This window comes from Cervus canadensis, chromosome 6 (genome assembly GCF_019320065.1).
Source record: "Cervus canadensis isolate Bull #8, Minnesota chromosome 6, ASM1932006v1, whole genome shotgun sequence".
Taxonomy (NCBI): domain Eukaryota; kingdom Metazoa; phylum Chordata; class Mammalia; order Artiodactyla; family Cervidae; genus Cervus; species Cervus canadensis.
The window spans coordinates 36,355,966-36,368,598 of NC_057391.1; the positions used below are offsets into that span (position 1 = coordinate 36,355,966).

Below are 12,633 nucleotides of genomic sequence, written 5' to 3' on the forward strand. Positions count from 1 at the left end.
ATGGGAGCCCTAGTAGACATATATTTTAAGAGAAAATAAAAAGAACTTAACTAATTTAAATGAAGAAACTAATTTAAGAAACTAATTTAACTGAAGAGAAAACAACAAAACAAGTTCAAGAAAAGAAATAATAAAGGTAATTGCTAGAATTAACAAAGAAATTCAAAATTGATTTACAAAAGTATAAAAAGACAAATCCTCGAGAATAATTTTAAAAAGAGAAAACACTCACTGCTATCAAAGTAGCAAGAACAAAGTAAAAGAACAGCCACAAAGACCCCTGCAACAGAACAGAGGGTTCAGAAACAGACCCAGAAAAACATACTCAACTTATCTTTAATAAAAAAGCAAGACTTCCAAATAGAGAGAGGACAATCTCTTCAACACATGGTGCTGGAACAACTGGATGTTCATATGCAAAAAAAAAAAAAAAAAAGCCAGACACAGACCTTACATTTTTCACAAAAATGAAATCAAACTGGATTATAACCCAAATATAAAATGCAAAACTATAAAAACAGGATAAAAATCTATGTGGATTTCAGTTTAGTGATGAGTCTTTATAAACACCACCACAAGTATGATCCATGAAAGTAAAAATTGATAATTTAAACTTTATTAACATTAAAAACTTCTGTCCTGCAGAAAAGACAAGAACAGGCTGACAAAATATTTGCAAAACACATATCACATAAAGGACTTGCATCCAAAATAGACAAAGAACTCTGAAAACTCAACCATAGGAAAACAAACAATCCAATTTTTTTTAAATGGGCAAAAAATCTGAACAGACAACTCACTAAAGAAAGTATGGATATGGGGGAAGGAGCCAAGATGGCGGAGGAGTAGGACGGGGAGACCACTTTCTCTCCTACAAATTCATCAAAAGAATAACTGAACGCAGAGCAAACTTCGCAAAACAACTTCGGATCGCTAGCTGAGGTCATCAGGCGCCCAGAAAAGCAGCCCATTGTCTTCGAAAGGAGGTAGGACAAAATATAAAAGATAAAAAGTGAGACAAAAGAGCTAAAGACGGAGATCCGTCCCGGGAGCTCTTAGGCGGCATTGCTTGGGGTAGGGTCCGGGCCTGAGTGCCCTGAGGACAATCGGAGGGAGCTTCTGTGAGTTGCCAACTTGAACTGTGGGAGACCAAAAGAGAGAGAGTAAATTAACCGGCCCGAACACACTGCCGGCCGCTCGCAGAACAAAGAGACCGAGAGGGTCCAGAGAGGAGCTCGCAGGCTGCGGACCGGTCCAGCCCCGCCGGAGGCAGGAGGCAGGAGGCAGGGGGGAGGGGAAGGTCGCGGCGAGACACAGGCCGCAGGCACCCGACCGGCGCGGGCGGGGACTGGGGCTGGGGACGCGGAGGGCGGAAGGCGCGCGCGCCCGACTGGCGCCAGCGGAAACTGAGACTGGGTCCGCGGAAGGGAGTGGGCGCGCCACACCTGGGGAGAGTGCGCCCACCAAGCCCCTGGCTGCCTGGACCGCTCTGACGGGGAAGGCACAGAGGGCAGGCGCAGCTTTTCGCTCCGCGCTTTTGTGGAACACCCGAGGGCTGGAACCTCGCGCAGCGCGGGGCGCGCTCCATATAGAACAGCCGGGAGCCTGAGCAGCACAGACGGAGAAAGCAGCGTCAGCCCCTCACGGCAGCCCCAGCCCATCCCCGCGGCGCAAGCCTGTCCCCACAGCGCCAGCCTCTCCCTGCAGCGCAAGCCCCTCCCTGCCCCGCAGAGCGACGGAGCTAGCTGCCTGAATAAGAGTCCACCTCCGCCCGCCTGTGTCAGGGCGGAAATGAGGCTCTGAAGAGACTGGCAAACAGAAGCCAAATAAACAAAGGGAACCGCTTCAGAAGGGACTGGTGCAACAGATTAAAATCCCTGTAGAAAACACCGACTTCACCGGAAGGGCCCTGTAGATATCGAGAAGTGTAAGCTGGAACGAGGAGCTATCTGAAACTGAGCGAACCCACACTGACCGCAGCAGCTCCAGAGAAACTCCTAGATATATTTTTACTTTTTTTTTTCTAAGTAAGGAAAAAAAAAAAAATTTTTTTTTCTTTTTATATTTTTTTCTTTTTTATTTTTTCTCTTTTATTTTCCTTTAAAATTCCCTATTACTCCCCCATTACTCCTTAACTTTCATTTTCATAGATTTTTACGATTTTTTTAATTAGGGGAAAAAAAAATTTTTTTTTTCTTTCTTTCTTTTTTTCTTTTTTGTTTTTTTTTCTTTTTCTTTTTTTTTCTTTTTTCTTCTTTTTTTTCCTTTCCGTTTTCTCTTTTATTTTCTATTTTTCTTTTTCTCTTATTTCTTTTAAAGTCCTCTAGTACTCCTCTACTACTCTACATTTTCATTTTCACTACACTATAACCTTACAAAAAAAGAAAAAAAAGAGAAGCCCTATCTTTAAACCGAAGATTATTCTCTCCCAATCTTGACTCTCTGTTTTCTACCTCAGAACACCTCTATTTCCTCCTTTTCCCTTCTCTTCCCAATCCAATTCTGTGAATCCTTGTAGGTGTCTGAGATACGGAGAACACTCTGGGAACAGACAGCTGCGTAGATCTCTCTCTCTCCTCTTGAGTCCCCCTTTTTCTCCTCCTGCTCATCTCTATCTCCCTCCTCCCTTTTCTCCTGTTCATGTAACTCTGTGAACCTCTCTGGGTGTCCCTAACGGGGGAGAATCTTTTAGCCATTAACCTAGAAGTTTTCTTATCAGGGCTGTATAGTTGGAGAAGTCCTGAGACTACAGGAAGAATAAAACTGAAATCCAGAGGCAGGAGACTTAAGCCCAAAACCTGAGAACACCAGAAAACCCTGACTACATGGAACTTTAAGTAATAAGTGACTGTCCAAAAGCCTCCATACCTACACTGAAACCAACCACCACCCAAGAGCCAATAAGTTTTAGAGCAAGACATACCACGCAAATTCTCCAGCAACGCAGGAACATAGCCCTGAACATCAACATACAGGCTGCCCAAGGACACACCTAACACATAGGCCCATCTCAAAACTCATTACTGGGCACTCCATTGCTCTCCAAAGAGAAGAAATCAAGTTCCACGCACCAGAACACTGACGCAAGCTCCCCTAACCAGGAAATCTTGACAAGCCAGTCGTCTAACCCCACCCACTGGGTTAATCCTCCACAATAAAAAGGAACCACAGACCTCCAGAATACAGAAAGCCCATTCCAGACACAGCAATCTAAACAAGATGAAAAGGCAGAGAAATACCCAACAGGTAAAGGAACATGAAAATGCCCACCAAGTCAAACAAAAGAGGAGGAGATAGGGAATCTACCTGAAAAAGAATTTAAAATAATGATAATAAAAATGATCCAAAATCTTGAAAACAAAATGGAGTTACAGATAAATAGCCTGGAAACAAAGATTGAAAAGATTCAAGAACTGTTTAATAAAGACCTAGAAGAAATAAAAAAGAGTCAAATTAAAAATGAATAATGCAATGAATGAGATCAAAAACACTTTGGAGGGAACCAAGAGTAGAATAATGGAGGCAGAAGATAGGATAAGTGAGGTAGAAGATAAAATGGTGGAAATAAATGAAGCAGAGAGGAAAAAAGAAAAAAGGATCAAAAGAAATGAGGACAACCTCAGGGACCTCTGGGACACTGTGAAACGCCCCAACATTCGAATCATAGGAGTTCCAGAAGAAGAAGACAAAAAGAAAGGCCATGAGAAAATACTCGAGGAGATAATAGCTGAAAACTTCCCTAAAATGGGGAAGGAAATAGCCACCCAAGTCCAAGAAACCCAGAGAGTCCCAAACAGGATAAACCCAAGGCGAAACACCCCAAGACACATATTAATCAAATTAACAAAGATCAAACACAAAGAACAAATATTAAAAGCAGCAAGGGAGAAACAACAAATAACACACAAAGGGATTCCCATAAGGATAACAGCTGATCTATCAATAGAAACCCTCCAGGCCAGAAGGGAATGGCAGGACGTACTGAAAGTAATGAAAGAGAATAACCTACAACCTAGATTACTGTATCCAGCAAGGATCTCATTCAGATATGAAGGAGAATTCAAAAGCTTTACAGATAAGCAAAAGCTGAGAGAATTCAGCACCACCAAACCAGCTCTTCAACAAATGCTAAAGGATCTTCTCTAGACAGGAAATACAGAAAGGTTGTATAAACGTGAACCCAAAACAACAAAGTAAATGGCAACTGGACCACACCTATCAATAATTACCCTAAATGTAAATTGGTTGAATGCCCCAACCAAAAGACAAAGACTGGCTGGATGGATACAAAAACAAGACCCTAATATATGCTGTCTACAAGAGACACACTCTCAAAAACAAGAGAACACATACAGACTATAAAAGTGAGGGCTGGAAAAAATATTTTTCAATGGCAAACGGAGACGAAGAAAGGCAGGAGTCGCAATAACATATCAGAATAAAATAACTTTCAAATAAAGGATGAAAAAAGACAAAGAAGGACACTACATAATGATCAAAGGATCAATCAAAGAAGAAGATATAACAATTATAAATATATATGCACCCAACATAGGAGCACCGCAATATGTACGGCAAACACTAACGAGTATGAAAGAGGAAATTAATAGTAACACAATAATAGTGGGAGACCTTAATACCCCACTCACAACTATGGATAGATCAACTAAACAGAAAATTAACAAGGAAACACAAACTTTAAATGACACAATGGACCAGTAAGACCTAATTGATATCTATAGACATTTCACCCCAAAACAATCAACTTCACCTTTTCTCAAGTGCACACGGAACCTTCTCCAGAATAGATCACATCCTGGGCCATAAATCTAGTCTTGGAAAATTCAAAAAAATTGAAATCATTCCAGTCATCTTTTCTGACCACAGTGCAGTAAGATTAGATCTCAATTACAGAAAAAAAATTGTTAAAAATTCAAACACCTGGAGGCTAAATAACACGCTTCTGAATAACCAACAAATCATAGAAGAAATCAAAAAAGAAATCAAAATATGTATAGAAATGAATGAAAATGAAAACACAACAACCCAAAACCTATGGGACACTGTAAAAGCAGTGCTAAGGGAAGGTTCATAGCATTACAGGCTTACATCAAGAAACAAGAAAAAACCAAATAAAAGTAACCTAACTTCTACCCAAAGCAATTAGAGAAGGAAGAATGAGAAACCCCAATGTTAAAGGCAGAAGGAAAGAAATCTTAAAAATTAAGGCAGAAATAAATGCAATAGAAACTAAAGAGACCATAGCAAAAATCAACAAAGCTAAAAGCTGGTTTTTTGAAAAAATAAACAAAATTGACAAACCATTAGCAAGACTCATGAAGAAACAAAGAGAGAAGAACCAAATTAACAAAATTAGAAATGAAAATGGAGAGATCACAACAGACAACACTGAAATACAAAGGATCATAAGAGACTACTACCAGCAGCTCTATGCCAATAAAATGGACAACTTGGATGAAATGGACAAATTCTTAGAAAAGTATAACTTCCAAAACTGAACCAGGAAGAAATAGAAGATCTTAACAGACCATCACAAGCAAGGAAATCGAAACTGTAATCAGAAATCTTCCAGCAAACAAAAGCCCAGGGCCAGACGGCTTTACGGCTGAATTCTACCAAAAATTTAGAGAAGAGCTAACACCTATCCTACTCAAACTCTTCCAGAAAATTGCAGAAGAAGGTAAACTTCCAAACTCATTCTATGAGGCCACCATCACCCTAATTCCAAAACCAGACAAAGATGCCACAAAAAAAGAAAACTACAGGCCAATATCACTGATGAACATAGATGCAAAAATCCTTAACAAAATTCTAGCAAACAGAATCCAACAACATATTAAAAAAATCATACACCACGAAAGTGGGCTTTATCCCAGGAATGCAAGGATTCTTCAATATCCGAAATCAATCAATGTAATACACCACATTAACAAATTGAAAAGATAAAAACCATATGATTATCTCAATAGATGCAGAGAAAGCCTTTGACAAAATTCAACACTCATTTATGATTAAAACTCTCCAAAAAGCAGGAATAGAAGAAACATACCTCAACATAATAAAAGCTATATATGACAAACCCACAGCAAGCATCACCCTCAATGGTGAAAAATTGAAAGCATTTCCCCTGAAATCAGGAACAAGACAAGGGTGCCCACTCTCACCACTACTATTCAACATAGTGTTGGAAGTTTTGGCCACAGCAATCAGAGCAGAAAAAGAAGTAAAAGGAATCCAGATAGGAAAAGAAGAAGTGAAACTCTCACTGTTTGCAGATGACATGATCCTCTACATAGAAAACCCTAAAGACTCTACCAGAAAATTACTAGAGCTAATCAATGAATATAGTAAAGTTGCAGGATATAAAATTAACACACAGAAATCCCTTGCATTCCTATATACTAACAATGAAAAAACAGAAAGAGAAATTAAGGAAACAATACCATTCACCATTGCAACAAAAAGAATAAAATACTTAGGAGTATATCTACCTAAAGAAACAAAAGACCTATACATAGAAAACTATAAAACACTGATGAAAGAAATCAAAGAGGACACAAACAGATGGAGAAACATACCGTGTTCATGGATTGGAAGAATCAATATTGTCAAAATTGCTATTCTACCCAAAGCAATCTATAGATTCAATGCAATCCCTATCAAGCTACCAACGGTATTTTTCACAGAACTAGACCAAAGAATTTCACAATTTGTATGGAAATACAAAAAACCTCGAATAGCCAAAGTAATCTTGAGAAAGAAGAATGGAACTGGAGGAATCAACCTGCCTGACTTCAGACTCTACTACAAAGCCACAGTCATCAAGACAGTATGGTACTGGCACAAAGACAGAAATATAGATCAATGGAACAGAATAGAAAGCCCAGAGATAAATCCACGAACCTATGGACACCTTATCTTTGACAAAGGAGGCAAGGATATACAATGGAAAAAAGACAACCTCTTTAACAAGTGGTGCTGGGAAAACTGGTCAACCACTTGTAAAAGAATGAAACTAGAACACTTTCTAACACCATACACAAAAATAAACTCAAAATGGATTAAAGATCTAAGTGTAAGACCAGAAACTATAAAACTCCTAGAGGAGAACATAGGCAAAACACTCTCCGACATAAATCACAGCAAGATCCTCTATGACCCACCTCCCAGAATATGGGAAATAAAAGCAAAACTAAACAAATGGGACCTAATGAAACTTAAAAGCTTTTGCACTACAAAGGAAACTATAAGTAAGGTGAAAAGACAGCCCTCAGATTGGGAGAAAATAATAGCAAATGAAAAAACAGACAAAGGATTAATCTCAAAAATATACAAGCAACTCCTGCAGCTCAATTCCAGAAAAATAAATGACCCAATCAAAAAATGGGCCAAAGAACTAAACAGACATTTCTCCAAAGAAGACATACAGATGGCTAACAAACACATGAAAAGATGCTCAACATCACTCATTATTAGAGAAATGCAAATCAAAACCACAATGAGGTACCATTACACGCCAGTCAGGATGGCTGCTATCCAAAAGTCTACAAGCAATAAATGCTGGAGAGGGTGTGGAGAAAAGGGAACCCTCTTACACTGTTGGTGGAATGCAAACTAGTACAGCCACTATGGAAAACAGTGTGGAGATTCCTTAAAAAACTGGAAATAGAACTGCCATATGACCCAGCAATCCCACTTCTGGGCATACACACTGAGGAAACCAGATCTGAAAGAGACACGTGCACGCCCAATGTCCATCCGCAGCACTGGTTGTATAATAGCCAGGACCATGGAAGCAACCTAGATGCCCATCAGCAGATGAATGGATAAGGAAGCTGTGGTACATATACACCATGGAATATTACTCAGCCATTAAAAAGAATTCATTTGAACCAGTCCTAATGAGATGGATGAAGCTGGAGCCCATTATACAGAGTGAAGTAAGCCAGAAAGATAAAGAACATTACAGCATACTAATACATATATATGGAATTTAGAAAGGTGATAACGATAACCCTATATGCAAAACAGAAAAAGAGAAACAGAAATACAGAACAGACTTTTGAACTCTGTGGGAGAATGTGAGGGTGGGATATTTCAAAAGAACAGCATGTATACTATCTATGGTGAAACAGATCACCAGCCCAGGTGGGATGCATGAGACAAGTGCGCGGGCCTGGTGCACTGGGAAGACCCAGAGGAATCGGGTGGAGAGGGAGGTGGGAGGGGGGATCGGGATGGGGAATACGTGTAAATCTATGGCTGATTCATATCAATGTATGACAAAACCCACTGAAATGTTGTGAAGTAATTAGCCTCCAACTAATAAAAAAAAAAAAAAAGAAAAAGAAAAAAAAAAAAAGAAATAAATAAAAAGCTCTTCTAGCTAGGCTTTCTAACAAGCCATTTTTTTGCATAGACAACAGTAAGAGACCTTCTTTTTAAAGGAAGTCTGGGTAAGTCTTTTAATGAAGCAGACCCCTCTGTATGACAATCCTGCCCAAAAGTGACACTTTTGCAAGTTTGAATTTTTGTTTAGTATACTTCTCAAAGTATCCTACATCTCTGAAAGCACAATTTTAAAACAGGAAGAAAGACTCCTCTTATCTGTTCAGACTCAACACAGAAATGCATATTCATAAAAGGACTTAGGCAGCAAAGAAACCGATGAACTTCAAGTATCATAAAGACAAAGACATTAAAACAAATGAGGAAGAAAAACTGCCAGACATCATTTTAATCAACCAGGATATGATGGACTCCATGGTATTCTGCTCTTTAAATATGATATATTAAAGTTTTACTCTATTCTTGGCAGAAGATATAATATGTATGTTAGATAAGCTTAAAGACAGCAGAAGTCAGGTGGTTCAGAAATGACAACACTGTATTTCAGGGCAGATGACTAGACAGGTCTTAAGAGGAGACCCAGAGCAACGTGGAGGTCGAAATACTCAACACGAAGAGTGAGGGACCACTAGCAAAGCATCCCTGACCTCTGTCTCCATCGAATCCTTCCTCACTGATGTCAGAAAAACAGCTCGCTGTGCGATGTGGGGCTGAGTTCGCCCAGCCTGAGCACCAGCATCGGTCACAGCCTTGCATTCAGGTTAAAAGTCACTTTCACAGAAATGATTATCCTAGAATTCTATAAGCAGAACTGATTTGGGGAAGGAAGAACTGAGGTCACATTCACCTCAGACCTGCCCAGTGTTTAGAAAAGATAAGAGTGATGCTGCTCCCCCAACGTATCCTTGGGAAAGCCAGCCACCCCTGGGGTATAAGCAGGGCCATTCCCGCCGCCCCCAGGACTCACAGAGCGAGGCTTCGCATCAACCGTGCCTGCGAGAAGCCGCAGTTGCGCTGCTTTGAGGCCGAAGGTCATCAGTTCTTCTTACCAAACTATCACAGTTGTGATTTGATTTTCCTAGAACTTGGTTGTTTAGAGAGGCTATTCCATAATAATTTACATGTGTTTAGGACAAGGAGCTCATGTCTGACCAACACAAACAACCAAAGGGCAGGTCATTCGTTAGAGATAAAACCAGAATAGGGGAGAAACTCACAATATTTAGGGTTAAGATATCTGCTCTGTGTAACAGCACAAGACAGAAGGGGCACTTGTTATACCTTCGTGTCTCTCAGGAATTTACATCGTGGCTATTTCTGACGGACTTAATTACTTAACCAATTGAATATACATATATATATATATATATATAATAAAACTTCTTTTCCTTCTTCAACAGTCCTTCTGTTTTCCTTTTGTTTTTAATTCTTGAAAGTTCTCTTCTCCTTTTGTTTTTAATTCTTGAAAGTTCCAATATGCCTGTTTCTGGCTCACTAGGAACAGATAATGATCATGAAACCAACCAAAAAGTACTTACCATGAACTTGGCCACAGGTTGGGCCCAATGAGGGAAGAAAAAGATAAACAAGGTATAGTCCTTGGCCTTGCAGAGTGTAAGCTTACATTCAAGTAAAGGGTTGGCCTACAAAACAGAAATGATGATGGTACAAATTAGAATGTGGTAAGTGCCCAAGGAGAGAAGACTGTTATGAGAACATACCTAAGGAAGCTTTCATTTAGGTTTTCCAGAGAGACAGGTTCCGAGTCTTAGGAAGTAAGGTAAAGATCTCGTTTGGCAGGTTTATGGAGGAAACAAAAATTCTGTTTGGGTTGTTTTTTTTTTTTAAACTCTGTTTATTCATTTTTGGTTGCGCTGGGTCTTTGTTACTGCGCGGGCTTTCCTCTAGTTCCGGCGAGCCGGGGCTACTTTTCGTTGCGATGGGTGGGCTACTCCTGGTGGCTTCACTCAAGTTTCGGAGCACCGGCTCTAGAACACACAGGCTTCAGTTGCAGCGCCCCATGTGGAATCGTCCCAGACCAGGGATTGAACCCTTGTCCCCTGCATCGGCAAGTGAATTCTCATCCACTGGACCACCAGGGAAGTCCAGAAGCAAAAATTCTTAAACGTGCATCGGTTCCAAAGCACAGGGGTAATAAATGGTGGGGATCGGATGTTGGATGTAGCAGGGCTAATAAAGAATAGGAAGGCTCATTCTGACGACAGACTGCAGATACGAGATAGGCTGCCCATGGGGATGGGACTGCACTGTGTTTGGTGTGTGGTGGTGGTGGTGGTTTCTTACCCAGGGTCAGTTTCCATTTTCCTTATTCTGGCAACAGCGTTTGACCAGCGTTTGCTCTTCTTTAAGGAACCTCTGCTCCCCAACAAGACTTGGGCTTCCCTGGTGGCTTAGAAGGTGAAGCATCTGCCCGCAATGCAGGAGACCTCAGTTCGATCCCAGGGTTGGAAAGATCCCCTGGAGAAGGAAATGGCAACCCACTTCAGTGCTCTTGCCTGGAAACTCCCATGGACAGAAGAGCCTGGTAGGCTACAGTCCATGGGGTCGCAGAGAGTCGGACAGGACTGAGCGACTTCAGTTTCACTTTTCTCCCCAACAATCAGCCACGGTCCCAGTCAGCCTAAGAGCACAGAGTGGGAAGAGGAGTGGTCCAGGGGAGGCTCCGTGTGCCCCCGCCCCGGCAGCTAATAATCCAGGGAAGAAGGCAACTGGGCAAGGGGATGGGGCTGGCAGCAGCAGGATCAAGGGGGCTGGTACCTGATGCCTAAGCTAGGAAGTCAGCAGTCCCTGTGGGTGAGAACGCAAGGAAAATATTCATCAGGCCTGCTGACGAGACAGTCACTGATCAAGTCAGAGAGAAGAGGGAGAAAGGCGGGGAGCAGGGTCTGAGAGAGCTGGCGAGTGAGTGCAAGGGGGGAGCACGGAGACTGTCCCAGCTTCAGTGTGATTTCACCGCAAAAGAACGACAGCCGATCCGGCAGGCCTCGGGGGGACACAGGCAGTGGTGGTGGGCTTTTTTTTTACAGCTTGTTTTTATTGTGGTAAGAAGTCATGTAATATAAAACATACTATTTAAGCCATCGTGAACTGTACAGCTCAGTGGCACTAAATACGTTCACATTGTTATGCAGCGCTCACCATCACCCATCTCCCGAACTCTTCACTTTGCTAAACTGAAACTCTGCCCCATAAACACTAAGCCCCCGTCCCCCCACCCCGCCCCCTGGTATCCACCAAGTACTTTCTGACTCCACGAACTTGACTGCTCCAGGTGCCTCCTATAGCAGATTCAAACAGTATTTGTCTGCACCTAATGGCTTCCCTGTTGGCTCAGTGGTAAAGAATCCACCTGCCAATGCAGGAGATAAGGGTTCGACAGCTGGGCTGGGAAGATCGCCTGGAGAAGGAAATGCAACCCACTCCAGGATTCTTGCCTGAAGAATCCCATGGACAGAGGAGCCCTGGCGGGCTACAGTCCGTGGGGTCGCAGACAGTCAGACACGACTTGGTGACTAAACAGCAAGGTGTGGTTAAAAATAGACGGGAAGAATCTGATCAGGAGAAAGGGCGAAGATGTCTGAAAACAAAGAAATCGCTGAAATAATCAGCAGTGTGAGGTTCCTGAAGGTGGGAGGGGGTGTGGTTCCAAGCGGAGGCTGGCAAGTCCTTTGACGGGAGGAGGACAAGAACCGTGCAGAGGTAGAGAGTAGTATGAGTGGCATCCAGAAAAACGGGGCATTCTCCAACAACGGGGTCTGTTTGCTCTCCGCAGCAGCAGTGGTGTGGGGTCGGGGGCCACGGTGGACAAGTGAGAAAAGAAGGAAATACATCTGGAGGAAGGGGGCTTCCCGGGTGACTCAGCAGTGAAGAATTCGCCTGCCCCTGCGGGAGACGCAAGAGACGCCAGTTCAGTCCCTGGGTCAGGAAGATCCCCTGGAGAAGGAAATGGAAACCTGCTCCAGTAATTCTGCCTGCAGAATTCCATGGACAGAGGAGCCTGGTGGGCTACAGTCCATGGGGTTGCAAAGAGTCAGACAGGACTGAAGGACTGAACACACACACAACGCACACTTGGAGGAAAGGAGTCAGCCTTCAGAGGTTGGTTTTTTTAAGTCCACGGTTTTGTTTGCACGTTGACTTGGCATACCCATCAAAGCAGCTGAATGGAAGAAACATACTTGGGGATACTTAAGTGTTTCTCTCAGTCTTAAAAATAGCACCTGTACGAATCCCCTAGTGGTC

The 12,633-nt window shown here is 42.1% G+C and overlaps 1 protein-coding gene across 1 annotated transcript in view; it reads right to left on the minus strand.

The window, feature by feature from the left end:
- Positions 1 to 12,633, minus strand: part of LOC122444281 (fibrous sheath-interacting protein 1-like) — a 101,605-nt gene that overhangs the window by 19,456 nt on the left and 69,516 nt on the right. Inside the window, exons 10-11 of the mRNA XM_043473012.1 lie at positions 9,909 to 10,013; positions 9,018 to 9,119 (exon numbers count right to left, since the gene is read on the minus strand). Of these exons, the coding sequence (XP_043328947.1) occupies positions 9,018 to 9,119; positions 9,909 to 10,013 (207 nt within the window). The remainder of the gene's footprint in view (positions 1 to 9,017; positions 9,120 to 9,908; positions 10,014 to 12,633) is intronic.